Consider the following 17711-nt stretch of genomic DNA (forward strand, 5'->3'; position numbering starts at 1 on the left):
TTGGTTTTCAAGACGGGGTTTCTGTGTATCTTTGGTTGTCCTGGCACTCACTTTGTAAACCAGGCTGGCCTCGAACGCACAAAGATTCATTCGCCGGCCTCTGCCTCCTGAGTACTGGGATTAAAAGCATGCGACACCACGCCCAGCGTTGGTCGTCTTATTAATTGGGCTTTTTGCATCTACATGCACCATGCCCCCTGTCCAAATTCCCACTCCTTTTCAGTGGTGCTGGGAATCTTGCGTCCTGAAGAATTCAGATTGAGATCCAGACGGGATTGGTGCGGAGCCTGAACTGCGGAGATGTTCTACTATCCCAACGTGCTTCAGCGCCATACAGGCTGCTTCGCCACTATTTGGTGAGTGCAGGACTGACCGCTATGCGAGGAGCCAAGTAGTGGGAATTTCAATTTGATAGGCCATACCCGTCCCCACCCTTCCAGGCTAGCGGCAACCCGAGGCAGCCGGTTGGTGAAGCGGGAATATCTGAAAGTGAACGTAGTAAAGACCTGGTAAGGCCCGGAAAAGAGGGAGGAGTCTCTGGTTTGGGAGCTACGGCGAGTGCAGCGGTTGACCAGGGTCCGTTGTTCTCCCAGCGAGGAAATACTCAATTATGTGCTGGTACGCGTGCAACCTCCGATGCCCGGGCTGCCCCGGCCCCGCTTCTCTCTCTATCTCTCCGCCCAGCTTCAGATTGGTGTGATACGGGTCTACTCCCAACAGTGCCAGTACCTTGTGGGTAAGGCTGGGGACACCCGAGGAGGGCTAGAGCTGAATGGTCCATGGCTAACCTGGTTGTTTCATCCTCCTTGACCACAGAAGACATCCAGCATATCCTTGAGCATCTGCACCGGGCCCAGCTGCGGATTCGCATCGACATGGAGGATGCTGACCTGTGAGTCCTGGAGCTGCGGCCATCCAGACCTGCTTGGCCTCAGCCTCGTTTTGTTTGGTTTTTCAAGACAGGGTTTCTCTGTATAACTTTGGAGCCTGCCCTGGAACTAGCTCTGTAGCCCAGGTTTGCCTCAAACTCAAAGAGATCTACCTGCCTCTGCCTCCTGAGTGCTGGGATTAAAGGTGTGCGCCAGCTTTTTTTTTTAATAATGTGTGCGTGCGTGCGTGTGTGTATGCGTGTGTGAGAGAGAGACCATTCTATGCATGCGGAGGTCAGAGGGACTTTACCTGTTGAGCCATCTCACCCGCTCTCAGCCTTGTCCTTGACGTCCTTCATTCTCTCCCAGACCCAACTTGCTCCTTCCTAACTGCCTGGCCATGATGGAGATGCTGGAAGATGCTCCAGAACCTTTTTTTGGGACGATGTCTGTGGATCCCAGGCTTCCCAGCCCTTTTGATATTCCTCAGGTAGGGCTCCTTTCCCTAGACCCCCTCAGAAATCATGAAATGATAGTATAGAATGAAGAGTTAGCTGGTGTCCTTGTGCCAATCTGACACTGAGGTCTGGGCATGGAACCCATGAGAGGCCATAGAGCAAGGGGACTGGTGGATGCAAACAAGCAAGCAAAGCCCCAGATCTTGCTTACGTAGGGCCGACCTGATTCTCCCCTATCCCCACTGTTCCGAGCACTGAGACTAGATGTTGGTTGTTCTTCCCCATCATCCCCACAGCTTAGACATCACTCCATTCCCCATTTTCTCATTGAAGCAGTTGGTCCTGAACACATACAGTATCAGCATCAGGGATCTTGATTGAATTGAGTGGTACCCATCCCATTTTTTTATCTTCTCTAGGCAACCTTAGCTACCAAACACCAATATTTTTCCATGTCCCAAATGCCACATTTACTTCTTTGCTTGCAGAAATACATTTATTGCTCTTCATTCTCTGCTGGTCAGGGGGTCCCTTATTCTTACAGACTTAGTCTGATGACACCCTTGCCATGAAATTACTCCACTTGAAGCCAAAAGCAATTATGTTGGGATCTGAGCCCTTTACCAAGCCCGTTGTCTTCTTTTTGTTGACCCCACACACAAACCAGTCCCCGTTACCATCTACCCAAGCATCTTTCTTTTATTTATTTATTTATTTATTTATTTATTTATTATGTATACAATATTCTGTCTGTGTGTATGTCTGCAGGCCAGAAGAGGTCACCAGACCTCACTACAGATGGTTGTGAGCCACCATGTGGTTGCCGGGAATTGAACTCAGGACCTTTTTTGGAAGAGCAGGCAGTGCTCTTAACCACTGAGCCATCTCTCCAGCCCCCCCAAGCATCTTTCTATTCATCTCTGTCCACAACAACAGTTGCTATATGGATGTTGTGGCACTTATTGCACAAATGGATAAGGCTACTTTGAGGGTGAGGTTAGGACAGGGACGGGGACAGGGGGGAAACTAAGTTGGTGACTTCATAACATCGCTGTCAAATGGCACAAAGATTTGGTTTAGGGCTGGAGGTGTAGCCCTGTGATAGAGCATTTGTTTAACATGCACAAGGCTTTGATTCCCAGTTCTGGAAATGTGTGCGTGTCTGCATGTGGTGATGTAACTAATTTAAGAACCCTCAGGTTTCAAGGAGGAGGGCTATCGAAAGTTTAAGAGGGCAAAGTGCAGATGGGGCTGGAACCATGCCTAGGGGGCATGGGCGTGTTTGGGACAGGACTTCACTGCCAGCTTTCAACCACCTGTAACTCCAGCTCCAGGGATCCAACATCCAGTTCTATCTTCTGGCCTCCAAGGGTCCATGCGTGCACACGTAGACAAATAAAATCTGTCTCTAAAATAAATAAGAATAAAGCAAAAATTCTAAGATAAAAGTACAAAGAGAGACTGCCAGATTGGTGTCCAGCGTCTGCTGAAATGTTCTGAGTGAGGCCAGAGAGGACTGAAGCTGATATCTGTCTTTCATTCCCAATTTCTTCCCAAAGATTCGTCATCTTTTAGAGGCTGTGACCCCAGAGAAAATTGGTAAGGAGACCCCCTCCTGAAGTCACTGCTAAGCCCAGGGAGCCAAGTCAGCAGGGAGGGCCGTTCTGATCAAAGACTCAGGGACCCAAGAGCTGAATAAATAACTCCTGAGGAGTCAGACCCAGCCAGGCCTGGTGACAAGTCTGTAATCCCACTGAAAGTTAACACCTGCCCAGGTCAGATACTGAGTTCAAGGCCAGCCTAGACTGGTTAAGGAAAACAAAAACAAAGCGGGTGGACACCTGTAATCCCAGCAAACAGAAAGTAGAGGCAGGAAGACCAAGAGTTCAAAGCTAGGGGCTGCGAACTGACTCAGGCTGGGTGTGGTGACTGCACACCTTCAATCTGAGCAGTGGCAGAGGCAGGCGGGATCTCTCAGTTTGAAGCCAACCTAATCTACATAGTGAGAAAAAAAGATGCGCTTGGGAGTATTTGCTGGGGACTAGCCTGGCTCTTGGTCCCCAAAATGTTCCTGCCCCCAACAACTTGGAAAGAAGTAATAGGGCTGCTGGGCGATGGTGGCACACGCCTTTAATCCCAGCACTTGGGAGGCAGAGGCAGCGGATCTCTGTGAGTTCAAGGCCAACCTGGTCTACAAGAACTAGTTCCAGCCAGCCTGGTCTACAAGAGCTAGTTCCAGGACAGGAACCAAAAAGCTACGGAGAAACCCTGTCTCGAAAATCCGAAAGAAAAAAAAAAGAACTAGTTCCAGGACAGACTCCAAAACCACAGAAAAACCCTGTCTCGAAAAAAAAAAACCAAAACAAAAAACAAAACAAAACAAAAAGAATAGGGCTGCTTTGACTTTCTTACCCCTCCAGACAGGACCTTAGCCACTGCAAAGTCTCCTGAGACCATCACCCTCCAGGAGGCAGAGCCCATACGCATGTTGCAGATTGAGGTGAATTTTCCTTTAAACTCCAGTCCAGCCCCATCGCACCCCTGTCGTTCTGCCTTCTCTTTTCCATTTCCCCACACTCTGTCTCCTTAGTACCCACTGGGCCTCCTTGGGCTCAACCCAAAAAAAAAAAACACTGTTTTGCTCTCTCCATAGGGGGAGCAGGATCTCCCAGAGGTCAGTCGAGGAGATTTGGACCTGCTGATTGCAGAGGAAGATGATGCCATATTGCTGGAGGAACGTCGGCGACGCAGGCTTCTCCGGCAGCGGAGGGTTTCCCCAGCACTGGATGGTGAGGTCCCGCACAGCTAACCTGGGGATGGATGGACAGCACCCTCTTCTGTCTCCTAAGTGTTCTGATCCTTTTTCTGCAGAATCCAAGGAAGAACCCCGGGCCATGGAGGGTGATGGTGTGGTCCCCTCGATCTCACCTCCAGCTCCAGCACAGTAAGGACAGGAATCCTTGTACCAGGTAAGGGGTCATTGCGGGGAAGGGTTTCCTTATCTGCCTATTTCCCCTCAGGGTTGAAGGCATAAGAGAACCACTTCCAGGCCAGCTCTTCCCTCCTGAGGTACAGAAATTGACAGGCTGGGAGCCTGAGGCCATACTCACTGGTAAGTGTCCATCACTGGGTGCTTCCTTGGGAACATTTGCACACTTGTAGAGACAAAAGTCCTTACCCCCACTGTCTGAGGAAGACACTAGTAGCTTCAAGAATGAAGGGGCTAGCCAGTTGGCCATGGCACACACTTTTAATCCCAGCACTTGGGGAGCAGAAGCAGGAGGATCTGAGTTCTAGGCCAGCCTTGTCTACATAGTGAGTTCCAGGACATCAAGGGCTACACAAAGAAACCCTCTCTCCAAAATCAAAATACAAACAAAACAAGATTGTGGCAATAACACCTGTAGTCCAATCACTCCAGAAGGCTGGGGCAGGATCATCGTAAACCAGCATGAACTTGAATGCCAGACCTTGTCTTTAAAAAGGGCAAAAACAGCGAGGGGGCTTATGGGTGTTGTTGCAGAGGTGACCCCTCCTCAGGAGCTGCGCCTACCCACCCCACCGAGTGCAGAGGTGAGTAGGTTCTCCCCCAAGCTCATCCTCTTTACCTTCCCCCTCCTACATCTTTGTCCTTAAGCTCAGGGCCATGGTTAGCTTACAGTGAGGATTTTACTTCCATCAACAAACAATGTCCCTTCCCATACCTTCCTCGTGGTGTGGCCTCTTCCCAATAGGTACCTTTGAGTAAGCTATGAATTGCATAAGAACTTTACCCAAGCTTCTTCTGGGCAGAGTGTGGGGCCATCAGTAGTCCACTAGAAAGGGGAGGTGGGCAGCCTGACCCTTGCCTCCCCTTCCACTCCAGAAGAGGCCCCCGCCTCCTCCGAGCCCACCTGGCCGCCAACGCCGCCAGTTACTCATCTGGGACAAGGAAACTCAGATCTCCCGGAAGAAATTTGAGGAACAGCTGCAGACCAGGGCTCACTGCTGGGATTATGTGAGTGCAGCTCCGGTTCTCCCCAGGGAGTAGAGGCATGCTGGACTTCTGACCTCCCAAGGATCCCTGAGAATATATCAAAAGACCCTATTTCCTAGAATGTACGTGGGGGGGGGACTGTGTCTACATCACATATCCACCGACATCAGATCACCATCTACCCATTTAGCCCCTACAGGCCAGGTCATGAGCCCGAAAGCAGGCACAGGCTCTGGGAACAATGTACAAAAGAGGGGTAGTGACGAACGGTGCTCTCATAAACGGGCCACTGGCCTTGCACCCTCTTGCAGCCCGTGATCCAGCCTCCCCAAAGGATGATTACAAGCCCAGCACAGCTCTTCAGAACCCCGACTCTCTGTAAGGATGACGGTTGGGCAGGTGGGATCTTCAGAACCTGGAATCCTCTGTCCCATGATTTCAACCTTCCCCTTTGTCGTCAGCGGGCTGGCTGGCGCCAGAACTACTAGCTTTATGGACCCACTGTGCCCAGACACCCTCAAGAATGCTGAGACAAAGACCACGACAGGAGCCTGAAGAGGCAGCTGAGGAGAGGGAAGTGGCAGGCAAGGAGGGAAGACTGACTGAAGCTCTGAGCGAGATTGAGGTAACTGCCTCCACCGTGCCCTGTAAGCCTCAGCTCTGGCCAGCTCTCTCCTGACGCACACCAGCCTGCTTACCAGACCTAGACCTGACCCCAGTGCTCAGGTCTCAGTTCTTGCTCTCTCACCTGCAGGTCCTGAGGGAGGCCCAGGAGCCCAGTGGTCCCCTCATGCTCTCTTCAGGTAGGTGTTGGAGAGGGGCAGGTGGAGACCACTATCCTACCAGCCAGCAGGGAGGGGCATGCAGAACTCAACACAGGCCTGATGCTTAGTGTCCTCACTTTGCAAGAGGCCACAGGATATGGGGAGGGGAAGCTTCGTAGTCTTGGGCCCTGTGCATGCCAGGCGAATGCACTACATCCCCAGGATGACAAGGTCCCAGCTCCTTAGAGTCGAGCAGACTCCTCAGTGCTCTCTTCCTCGCAGAGCTCTCCCTGGAAGCAGCTGAAGAGGAAAAGTCACGGACTAGCCTCATCCCCCAAGAGGAACGGTGGTAAGCAGCCAGGGGCTCCAAGCTCAACCCCATAGTGGTCCTGCCTGTTGTCACAACTACCGGCCCTCTTCCCTGAGCTACTCCCTTGGTCTGCTAGGGCCTGGACTGAAGAGGGGCAGCCAGAGCCTCCTGCACTGCCCATGCTGCCTGAAATCCCGGAAGTGCCCATGGAGATGCCCCCAGGACCTGAGCTACTCTCTTCAGAGGCTGTATTTAGGTATCAGGAAGGGGTCCTTCAAGGGGTAGAGCTAGGCTGTTACCCTGGCTGATAGCCCTCAATCCCTGCAGAGCAGTAGCATTGGAGCTGCAAGCCAACAGGGAGCTTGACTTCAGCAGCCTGGTACCTCCTCTCAGCCCCCGGAAGTTGGCTTCTCGGGTCTTCTACCTGCTCCTGGGTGAGTATAGATACAAGAGAGATAGGGGCAGACAGGCCAGAAGCTTAACACACTCCTGCCTTGTCCTTTCCCTACCAGTGCTGTCCGCAGAGAAGATCCTTCTTGTGGAACAAGAGAAGCCATATGGGCGCCTCCTGATCCATCGGGGTCCCAGATTCCACTAAGCAAGTTCATTAAACCGTATCCTACCTCACTGGACTTTGTGGGTTTTTTTTTTTTTTCTTGATTTATTTTTAGTTTTAAATTGTGTGTTGGAACATGCAAGTGAGTGCAGTTGGGTTGGGAAGGCCTGAAGAGGGCATTAAACCCTGGAGCGGGAATTCAAGGCAGTTTTGAGCCATCTAGTGTGGGTTCTAGGAACTGAACTCCATTCTCTGCAGGAACAGAACGCCCTCTTCAGTGCTGGGACACCCAGCCCCGTGCCTGTCTCGTTTCTGAATGCACACCTCTAGTCTTCGCGCTCTCAGAGCTAGTGTCCAAGCAGAAAACAAGCTGCCTTTATTACAGTATGGTGTCACAGCTCTGCTTGTAATAGACCCAGCCCCAGAGACACCCCTGTTAAGACAGCAAGCAGGATTGACTTCCAATGATACAGTCTTTGGTGAGGTGAGCTGGGCCTAGGCTGACTGGTGGTCTTCAGGCCCTCTGGCCCAGCTGAAGCCTGGAGCCTAAGTGAGGCCCAGCATGGCCTGGAGTTCCTGAGCCTTATCAGCAGGCAGTGAGCCCAGGGCTGCATGGAAGCTGTCAGCATGCTCTTTGGCCAGGAACGTCAGGAGATGCAGTAGTGATGTCTTGGCGTCTGGGGAGGATGAAGAGAGAGGACCTAATGAAGGGCTGGGTTCTGACACCCTTCTTGCCCCATTTTCCCTTGTCCTTAGCTATAACTGTCCCCCTCACCTGGCACAATCTTGTCATCTGCCAGAATCAGGCTACAGATGCGTAAGAGCTCAGGAACCACATCTACAACCTATGGAAAAGGATTGGTCAGATCTGGCAGTAACAGCCTAGGGCCCCAGGGCTTAGAAGAGTTGGTTGGAACCAAGGGAAAAAAAGCCCATGAAATTGAGTTGACACCCAACCCAACTGTGAACTAGAGAAGGAATAAGGAAACATAGTAATCTCTTTTTGGAGGTAGCAAAGATATGTGACAAAAGATTAAAGTTATAGCTTCAAAACCAACGAAATCTAGCATCCAAATACTCACCCAACACACAGAGCAGACTTAAGACAGAAGGGACACAAGAGCATTGGGGCGTGTGTTCCCACGTGCTAGCTGGTATACACAGAATCGCTCTGGAAGCAGATTCTGGTGGATGGTGAAACTGTTTTCCTACCCCTGACCTAGGGAAGTTAGGGCTGCTGGCTTAGCCCAAGGGAAGTGGGAAAATGCTACCAGAAGCCCCTACTCTCATATCAGACTGTCTGCCAACTCTGCACACAGAGGAAAAAAGAAGCTGGGGATGTAGCTCAGCTGGTAGAAGTCTTTTCCCAGAATGCAAGAGGCCCTGCCTGGGCTTGGTCCCTAGCACTGCTATAATTAAATCTAACGCATACCTGTAATCCCAGCACTTGGGAGGTGGAGAATGGATGGGGAAGGTCTTAGGGATCAGGGCCGTCCTCAGCTATATAACAGGCTGGGGCCAATTGGGGATACAGGGAAGGAAAAGATGGCACACATCTTTAACCCCAGCACGCGGGAGGCAGAGGCAGGCAGCTTTGTGAGTTAGAGGCCAGCCTGGTCTACAGTTACAGCTGCCATCTCCTCTGCCCGCCCTTACACTGGAGCCTCACACTCTCCAGAGAGCTCCAGCAGCAGGGTACCTGGTCACGGCCGTGCAGGTTCAGGAAGCTGAAGAGGCAACCCATAGTGATCCACTCCTCCATGTCTTCCTTCAGTGGCAGGGCATGTAGCAGGGCAGCCAGCACCTGAACACACAGACGTCTCAGGCCCACGTGTCCTGTCCCCTCCACCATCCTTGGCCTCCACCCCTGCCTGATGCCCCTTCCCTCACCTGGGGATCTGGTTTCCTTACTGGACTGACCATCAGCACTCGGGCAAGAGCCCCACAGATGTTATCACGAACTCGATCATGTTGCTCCCTTGCCAGGAGGGGCAAGAGGAAGCCCAGTAGCTTAGGGAAGTGACTGGTGCACAGTTAAGGAATACACACACTGGCAGACTTCACCCTGCAGCAGCACCTCACCAATCCCTGGACTCACTTCCAACCCCATTTTCCCTCCTGCAAGCATAGGATACTCCTGAGCAGGCCTGCCCCCATGCTCTACAAGTACACCCAGCCCAAAGATAGCATTGCTCCGCACCTCAGGGTCTGCTTCCCGGGCAGAGTTTAACAGTATAGGGAATAGCCGAGACGCAAACTGGGCTGAGGCAATACCAAGACCCTGAATGGACTCTGCCAGGGTTCCCACTGCAAAGGACTTCTCTGCCACCGTACTGTTCTGTTTCTAGAGGGGAGGTTGAAGGAGTACAAATTGGCATGGAGGTGGGGCTGCAGGCACTGGGTGCACAGGTAGACTGGGATGTGAGGTCAGGGGACAGAGCACTCACCATCTTAGACAGCAACAATGGCAAGAAACTGGCAAAAAAAGGAGCGAAGGACTGTCCTCCAGCTGCAGCGACCAGGGCCGGGATAGCCTCTCCAGCATGCTCTAGTAACATGGCGTCATACTCGGCCTGCGGAGCCAGGGCAGGGGCTGGAGCACCGAGGCCAGCCCTGGGACTGTGCAGCTCCCAATCCTGCTCTGCACTGGCTGCAGGTGCTTCTGGGGCTGCCCTAATTTCACAGACCGATTCGCTTCCAGGATGGCTTTTCAAGAGCCCAGGCCCAGCACTGCCAATGCTGCCCCACGGCATGCCTCTCGCCTCTGAACACCTCACCACCTTTCTGGTAGTCACCAACTTCTCTCACCAGCCCTGGTTCCTCCAGGCTAAGCTGAGTGCACTGTTCACTGCTGGCCCTGACTAACTACATTACCTAGACCTCTTTCATCTGAAACTTTACCTGGTCATCATCGTCATCCTCTTCCTCCTCCTCAGAGTTCTGACAGGCTGTCTGTGGAAGACACAGTTCAGTGAGTGTGGGCTCTCCTGCCTTCTCCTTTCTGCGGTGATGGTGAGATGGGCAGAGCTGGACTTGAAGCCTCTGAAAATTCACTCTTCTGCGACCCGGTGCCTCCTCTCCCCACAGCCCCCCTTCCCCGCTCACCTTCTTCTGCAGCACAGTCTTGAGCACGATGCAGAGGTCATTGATGCGTCCAGGGGGCTGCACGGCGAGAGTCCCACAGGTGCGTAGCACCCCTGTCAGGGCCTCCAGCACTGCCATCACCACTGGGCGTTCCCTTTCTACTTTCACTGCCTGAATGTAAGATGGCATCACTCGAGCCAAGGAAAGCTGCAGAGCTGGAGACAGAATTGACCAGAGCCGTGGTCAGGCCCTGCCAGTTCCCAACGCTCCCAGCCTGCCGGCATCTCCTCACCAGTGCTGGCGGCTTGGCTTCTCTGAGAGGCCTTGTGTAGCGCACAGCAGAACTGCCCCAGGGCCTCATGCGCTGCCTTCCGCACATTCACGTGGGGACACTGGAACAAAGAGGGCAGGTGTGTGCCCGGCAGGTGCAAGGTGAGGACAACACTAACTGGAGCTTGAGGCTCCACTGACTCACCTCCAACAGTTTGAATACTTCATCAAAGACTCTATCCATGTATGGGAGGAAGGCCACACTACGGAAAGATACACAGCAGTGGGGAAAAGGGTCCTGGGAACGGTTCCCAGCAGCATGGAAGGGCTGATGCTCACCTGGTGTTCAGAGAGATCTCCCCCAAGGCAGTGCAGGTATCTTCTTTCTCATCGAAGAAGGCATTCTCCACACTGTACCTGGGGGCAGGTGGGGAGGCGGTGATGATGCTTGCAAGGAGAGCATCCAGCACTGGGCCCACATCCAGAACCAAAGTCTTTATTTCTCAAGACAGGGTTTTTGTGTATCCCTGGCTCTTCTTGAGTAGGCCAACTCAAGAGATCTGCCTGCCTCTGGCTCCCAAGTGCTAGGATTAAAAGTGTGTGCCACCATCGCCCAGCTCAAAGTCTTAAGTAGAAGAGCACCTCCTCCTACCCCGAGATCTCAGAGTCGTCGTCCTCTTCCATATCGTCATCCATGGGGTCCTCTTCTTCTTCTTCTTCACTCTCATCATCAAACAGAAGGAAGGAGTTGATCCCATCATACTGAGGCTAGATGAAGAAAGCCGAGCAGGGATCTTGGCTCAGGTGGGACAAGATAAATCCCCATCACAGGGCTAGCCTGGTCTATCCAGCCCAGTACACCCATCCTCTGCTCACCACAATGCCCTCGGTGGAACGCAGTGATAACAGCATAAGCGTGGTAATTTGAGGCAGGTAGGGTGCCAGGCCCTCTCCCATCAACCCTGATAAGGCTGCAAACAGGCTGTACCTGATGAAGGTAGAGAGAATCTGTATAGTGCTGCCTGCTATAGACAGACAAAACGGGAGAGCCCAGGAAAACTGGCTGTGGTTTGGTAGTTGGGATGAGGACTGTCAATCCCTGGTGGGTGGGCAGGAGGGGCAGGAACACCATGAAGGGTCACTCACGAGCAGCGCCGCAAGTCAGGGTCATCCACGTGGCTGCATAACCCCAGCCCCAGCTGGCAGCACTCATTAGCCATTGGCCTCATGGACTCTCCCATTGCTCGGGTCAGCACTCCCAGGGTCTCTGTGGGAACAAGGGCTCAGCCAGCACTGAGATGTGGAAATCAACTCCAGAACCAAGGGTGGAAGGCACTCAAAACTCTACCCTACTCTCAGGTACAACACGAAGAGTGCCTTTTCACCAAAGGAAGACAGCCGACTGCCCTGGGAGAGGTCCCTGGGGACAGCAGGTGGACCCCCGCCTGAATCAAGGTCCCTCCTCACCCAGGCTCTGGATCTGTACAAGCTGAAGGTCTTCGTGGCCTGTCAGCAGGAACTCTCGGAGAAGCTCCATGACGGTGGGGAAGTAGGGCAGCAGGGAGTCCTGGGCAGCTGTGGCTACAGGACACAAGAGGATAAGAGCAGGCAGGGAGTCGGGACGGTCGATGCAGACTTTCTCAGTCAACCCACACCACACCTTCACCTCCTTGCCCCTGTACTCACCAATGGCCCCTATGGCGCTCACGGCTAGCTCCTTGGTCCGGGCTTTGCTAGGGTTCCTCAGGGGCTGTAGCATACACTCCATAAGTTCCGGAAGGTAGGGCTGCACTTTGGGCCCTGTGGGAAAGTTCCTTTACCAACGAACCCAGGTCTCTTGATAGTCCGTGCAACCTTCCCACACCTCTTCCCACCCGGCAGCCCCCTTTAGCCAAATGTGTTCCTCCCCTCCCCTGTACTGCACACTCCCATCGCTACCTAGGTTCTCCACGAAGTTCTCCAGGGCATAGCAGGCCTTGGCCAGGTGTTGTGTGTTCCCTGTGGGCACTGACTTCAGGTAGGCGAGGAGCAGCGGCATCACTTCCTCAGAATAGTTGCTGATATGGGGCTGGGGAAGAAGCAGGTGGGACCGGTCAGGCTTACCTGAAGAGCAAACCTCTGGGGGTCAATGGCAGCAACAATGTTTAAAGAGATGAAACTTTAAGAGCCGGGGTCCCCAGCCTTGGGGTGGGGAGATCTCTCATGTGGTAGCCACCTGCATTTAGCTTTGCTGACCTGCAAGTTCTCTGAAAACTGGCCCAGAGCAAACAAGGCAGCGTTGCGAACAATCTGCGAGGAGTCACTCAGGCCCTTGCACACGGTCTGGAGCAGCGGGGACAGCATTCTGAATGGGGCAGAAGAACAAAATCTGAGGGGCAGCACACAAGAACCCTAGTCTCAACCGTTCTCTTCATTCCTCCTGAAAAGGACCAAGACTCTCCAGAACTGGCTGTAAAACCATCCTTTATCTCTGGAATGGTAAAGCTGTTTCTCTTCCAAAGCAGGACACTTTTGAAAGGCAGCAAATATCCCGACTGGCCCACGCCTTTAATTCCAGCACCTGGGAGGCAGAGGCAGAGGCAGAGGCAGAGGCAGAGGCAGAGGCAGGAGGATCTCTAAATTCAAGGCCAGCCTGGTTAACAAAACAGATTCCGGGACAGGCAGGACTACAGAGAAACCCTATATCAACAACAAAAGACTGAAAAACACCCCCCAAAAGACATTAAAAAATTAAGCGGGGCCAGGCATGGTCATACATATCTTTAATCCCAGTACTGGGGAGGCAGAGACAGGCAGGTCTCTCAAGTTCCAGGCCAGCCAAGGCTACATAGGGAGACGCTGTCTCAAACAAGCGAACAATAAATAGAACCAAGTAAGCTGAAACAGGGGTACTAGGACTGCCAGGGAGGATGTCAGAGCCATCCTTATATGTGACCCACCTCACCCTGGGACAGGGACTGAATGTAATACCTTTGCCTGATGTAGTCACCAGCACCATCAGAGAGGACAGCCAACATCAAGAACCCTGCTTTCCGCTGGTACAGGAAATCACTCCGTAAGGCTTCTTCCAGCATGGGCATCTATGGAGTACATGGCACATTCCAAAAGCCCAGCAAGATCACAAGAGCCCGATCACACACCCCCAGGGAGAATAAGAGCAGGAGAGTCACGCTTACCACAAGGGGACAGAGCTTCTCAGGGGGTAGATGTAGCGCCAGCATGTCCACAACCTGAGAAAGTTCAGGGAGATTGTAATTCCATCTCTAACCTCCTAGGGTCACTTAGCCCCTGTTCCATGATCCATTTGTGATGACGAGTTCCATGTCTGATACAAGATGCCTCGGACTGGCCTGAAGTTTACGATCCTACCTCGGCCTCCCTGGTTGTAATGACTGATTTTTTTTTTTTTTTCCCCGAGACAGGGTTTCTCTGTGTAACAGCCCTAGCTGCCTGGAACTCACAGAGGTTGGCCTGCCTGTCTGGGAGTGCTGGGATTAAAGGCGTGCGCCACCACTGCCCACCACGGCCTAGCTATGATGGTTCTCAGCTTCGTTAGCTTGAGAAATGTTTAGGAAACTGTGATGGTGTTTTAGGGTCAATTAGATCAGGAGGGCTCTCACCTAATGACGATCGATCACTTGATAGACACCAGGAGGAGCAAAATGTAGAAGGTAGGGCTTAGTTGGGGGTCACGTCCTTACAGGATCTATCTGGCCCTGGCTCCTAGTATTTCCCTTCTCTGCTTCCTGTCCATAACAAACTGTAGGCCCTATTTCTGTATGGTGTAGCAGCCAGGCATAAAAGCCATAGGCCCGGTCTGAGCTGATCGCATAGCTCTGCAGACAAGCTGTCTCCGCGTAACAATAGCAAGGATATACAGCTCCTTTCTTCTTTTGTTAGAAATGTAGATCTCCCGAGGAGAGGTGTTGGCTGAAACTGGTCAGGATGTTTGGTGCTTATTTCTTGGTAATTTGGAGGAAGTCTTATAGAGATGATAATTCATGGCCTACGGGACTGCCAGCATACAGGTAGATGCAGACGTGACTAAAAGCCCATTCACCTGGTTACCTAGGATACAGCGTAATGTGTTTTCCCGCTCATTTTATGGGATGATATATAAACTGTTTGGAGAATAAACGAGAGAGATCTTGCCCTTCCATGACGACCGTGTAAGTTCCTCACGACTCCGTTCCAGTTCAGTTAGAAAAAAGAATTATCTGTGTTGGACCCACACGGGCTTCAACACAAACCGCTCTGCTTTGCTTCCCAGTGGCCATGACTTGAACCACTCTGTTTGACCATTCTTTTCCCACCACAGTAAACAGACATCCTTCCTCCCCTTGAGTTGTTTCTCTTAGGATGGTCACACTGATTAAGAGACTAAGGTATACCTGTACAGCAAAGTGCTTGGGGGTCTCTCCCATCAGCCCAAGCTCCAAGTCATCATCATCAGAATCTTGGTCCTCAGGATCCAACTGGCCCATGGGTGGCTCAGCAGCCATAATTGGAAAAAGGTCTTGCAGCAAGGGAGGCAGGAGGCGGTTCTTCAGTAAGGCCTAAGAGGGGAGGAGACTGTCCCTGAGCATCTCCTACGGGCTCACAAGGAAAAAAATTCCACCCTGCCAACATAAGGAGTCCAGCAAGAGATTCCCAATCTCCTAGACAGGAATAGGAGAAGGCTGGAAAGGGCTTGAGCAGGACCCCAAGAACATGACTAAGAGTGGAGATACTGTGATGACACACCCAGAGGGTACTTACCTTACTTTTGACTTTAACCAAGAAACTGAGGCAGCAGAGAATACGTACACGAAGTGCATCGCTAAGGGCCACATTTTTAGCCACCTATACAGACACTAACAAAAATCAGGAACGAGCAAGAAAACTTCCAGCAAAATAAGTACCAGGGGCAGCCCCCACCCCAGGCTCACCTCCAGGCAGAACATGAGGACCTCAGAGAGGTGGGGAGTGATGATAGGCAGATCCGACTCCAGCAGCTCATCCAGGGCTTCCAAGGCCTCGCAGGCCTTTACCTGATGGAGAGGTAAGCCATAAAGTATCAGGCTACAGGTGCCTCCACCCCCCACCCCCCTCCACCCCCCCTGCAAAGGAGAACCCTCCCCATATGTCCTTACCTCATCTATGGGGATCAGAGTCCTCACTGCCATAATGAGTTTGGGCACCAACATCCGTGCGAGAGGCTGGAAGACACAGGATGAGTTTAATCCCAAAAAGCACATATGCAGCCTAATCCCAGAAACTAGCAGCTTCCTCATGGCATGCAATCCAAGGAGAAGGCTCCCGGCCAAGTCACCCACAGTATCCCCTCAACTGCTAGGAAGAATGGAAGGCAGAGTGAACGCCTAAAGCATCTTGGGCCAGAACTTCTAAAGGTAAGGACACAAAGACCAAGAGATACAGAGTCGACAGTGATGGAGGCTGAGCCGGTGTCTCACCACGTCATCAGGCCTGAGGTAAGGGGCCAAGGCAGTCAAAGTGCGCAGGGAGTAGAAGAGCACCCCAGGGGCGCCTACTTCACTCAGAGTTTCAACCAGAAGCTGGAGGAGCTCTCGTTGGTAGGGGAGGAATGCTTCCGGTTGGGAAGACACCACCACACTCAGCAGCAAAAGCCCCACCTGTCCAGAGGCAAAGGGTCAGAGGAGAAAAGCACCCAGGGTCCTCTGCCCAGCTTCTCAGCCCCACCCTGCCCGGCGGCGCGAGCGCACCTCTCTCTCAGGGCTGGTGGCGCTGTGCGTGCTCTGCTGAAGAAGGTGCGAGAACTGAGGCCAGGCTTCCAAGCCTTCCTTTCGAAAAATGGTGGCTGAGAGCTGGGCCAAGCTGACACTCACGTAATGCCTGCAAAGAGGGGCATCATCCATAACCTACCTCCCTTCCCTACCCTCATCGCCGTCCCCTGCGGACAATGCCCCATCGAGGAGCGCCCGCGAAGGGAAGCATCCAGGCTTGAGCACAGTCTTTCCCAAGTCAGACCCAGAAGGCAACAGCTGGGGGTGAAGAAAGGAAGGTAGCATTTAATCTGGCTCGTTCAGCACCTCTGGACTGGCTGACTTTCGCTCTGATTTTCTGGTTGGGCTTTGGCAGATCATTTTCACCCATTCTCAAAACCTTTAGTTTTCACAGGCTCCACCTTCAAGGACTGAATGACGTCTATGTTCCCTAATCCCAGCCTGGGGCTGAAAAAGATGGCTGAAGCCCAGAGAGGACCCGAGCCCCAAACCAGTTAGGACCCCCAAGAGGAGGCGCTAAGACTTACTCTGTCTCTTTCTGTAGGGCTGTCAGGACCAGGTTCTTGAGGCTGGAAGACAGGTGGCAAAGGCTTGGTACCCAGCCTGTTAAAGGGTCGACGAGGCCTGGCCCTTCCCATCCCAAACCTAGCCCACCTCTCGCGTTGCTCAGGTGCCAAGCGTCGCCAGCGGGTGCTCAGCCTTCTACGGGTAAGGACCGCTGCAAACTGGCGGATCTAGGGCGAGGGGAGGTAGCCAAATCAGAATGGCAGGCAGCAGGGTGATGAACAGACCGCAGGGGGTGGAGGCTGGGGCGGGATTACGGGCACACTGAGGAATTTCAGAATTTCAGCGAGGAGGAGCAGGTTACTCGCCTGTGGGTCTGTCGCAGAGGCCAACAGGTCGCAAAGCGCAGGCAAGGCAGCAGGGTCCCGAAGGGCAGCCTGGAGCTGCTCCGTGGCCTGGTGGGAGGCTGGGGGTCAAGACCGGGCTTTTCCCACAGCCTCCCCCTCCCCCTGGCCCGGCTGGGCCTGCCCATACCCGGCGGATGCGTTCGGTGTCCGGCAGCAGCAGCTCCTTTAGGATCTTCTCCAGCTCCGCAGGCTCCATGGCAGCAGCTGAGCCGCCGCTACAGGGCTGAGTGGGGAGGGCGGGGGTGGGGTGAGGGGGAGGAACGGCACGTGGAGACTCGGACACCAACTTCCGGCGGAAAGGGCGTTACTCTGCGTCTCTTCTGTCGCCTGTGTCACTAATGCATCTTGCTTCCCTTAAAAAATTCCTGTAGGAGACTGGCGTCAGGCTGGGCTTCCGTCAGGCTGAGCACCGGGTAAACCACAGAAACAGAGCCCCGGAAAAGTGGGTTCCCCGCGCCGACAGTTCCCAAGGGTCCAGGGTTTGTGCGACAGTAGCGGACTCCGTTTTCAAAGGGACCAAGCATTGACAACAGGCCTCGGGTTTCTTTTTTTTTGTTTTTTGTTTGTTTGTTTGTTTTTTCGAGACAGGGTTTCTCTGTGGCTTTGGAGCCTGTCCTGGAACTAGCTCTGTAGACCAGGCTGGTTTCGAACTCACAGAGATCCGCCTGCCTCTGCCTCCCGAGTGCTGGGATTAAAGGCGTGCGCCACCACCGCCCAGTTTAGGCCTCGGGTTTCTGTAACTAGACCAAAACCTCCAACTACAGGATCT

The 17711-nt window shown here is 53.0% G+C and overlaps 2 protein-coding genes across 2 annotated transcripts; one reads left to right on the forward strand and one right to left on the reverse strand.

Moving 5' to 3' along the window:
- Positions 1 to 300: 300 nt before the first annotated feature.
- On the forward strand, positions 301 to 6975 carry Rec8 (REC8 meiotic recombination protein). Its single transcript, XM_041634231.1, is given in 20 exon segments — positions 301 to 356; positions 441 to 509; positions 594 to 736; positions 817 to 892; positions 1239 to 1359; positions 2887 to 2922; positions 2924 to 2972; positions 3748 to 3827; positions 3981 to 4060; positions 4239 to 4271; positions 4348 to 4439; positions 4851 to 4900; positions 5193 to 5324; positions 5615 to 5681; positions 5765 to 5928; positions 6058 to 6106; positions 6350 to 6416; positions 6514 to 6633; positions 6705 to 6811; positions 6890 to 6975. Coding segments are annotated over 20 exon segments (1677 nt in total).
- Position 6976: 1 nt separating this feature from the next.
- On the reverse strand, positions 6977 to 17217 carry Ipo4 (importin 4). The gene is made up of 30 exons (XM_041634224.1): positions 17070 to 17217; positions 16904 to 16990; positions 16686 to 16765; positions 16559 to 16600; positions 16011 to 16140; positions 15741 to 15920; positions 15420 to 15485; positions 15216 to 15317; positions 15046 to 15129; positions 14679 to 14843; positions 13464 to 13517; positions 13258 to 13367; positions 12523 to 12631; positions 12226 to 12355; positions 11974 to 12087; positions 11755 to 11868; positions 11434 to 11554; positions 11164 to 11275; positions 10940 to 11055; positions 10627 to 10704; positions 10493 to 10550; positions 10310 to 10409; positions 10039 to 10232; positions 9835 to 9885; positions 9381 to 9506; positions 9069 to 9277; positions 8824 to 8956; positions 8633 to 8737; positions 7709 to 7778; positions 6977 to 7610 (listed from the first exon to the last, which is right to left on the reverse strand). Exons 1-30 carry the CDS (start codon positions 17136 to 17138, stop codon positions 7480 to 7482), a joined length of 3240 nt encoding a protein of 1079 aa, XP_041490158.1. The 5' UTR covers positions 17139 to 17217; the 3' UTR covers positions 6977 to 7479.
- Positions 17218 to 17711: the final 494 nt, after the last annotated feature.

This window comes from Microtus oregoni, unplaced genomic scaffold (genome assembly GCF_018167655.1).
Source record: "Microtus oregoni isolate MIOR12 unplaced genomic scaffold, Mior012 000045F_ref0000178, whole genome shotgun sequence".
Lineage (NCBI taxonomy): Eukaryota > Metazoa > Chordata > Mammalia > Rodentia > Cricetidae > Microtus > Microtus oregoni.

What these genes read in the sequence shown, in the direction of transcription:
- Ipo4 (XM_041634224.1), bottom strand. Translation starts at nt 17,138, where the DNA reads ATGGAGCCTGCGGAGCTGGAGAAGATCCTAAAGGAGCTGCTGCTGCCG. An exon ending in CCACCAGCCCTGAGAGAGAG is followed by an intron (nt 15,921 to 16,010) that starts GTGCGCTCGCGC and finishes GCCTCTGGACAG; the next exon opens with GTGGGGCTTTTGCTGCTGAG. An exon ending in ACCTCAGGCCTGATGACGTG is followed by an intron (nt 15,486 to 15,740) that starts GTGAGACACCGG and finishes TGTGTCTTCCAG; the next exon opens with CCTCTCGCACGGATGTTGGT.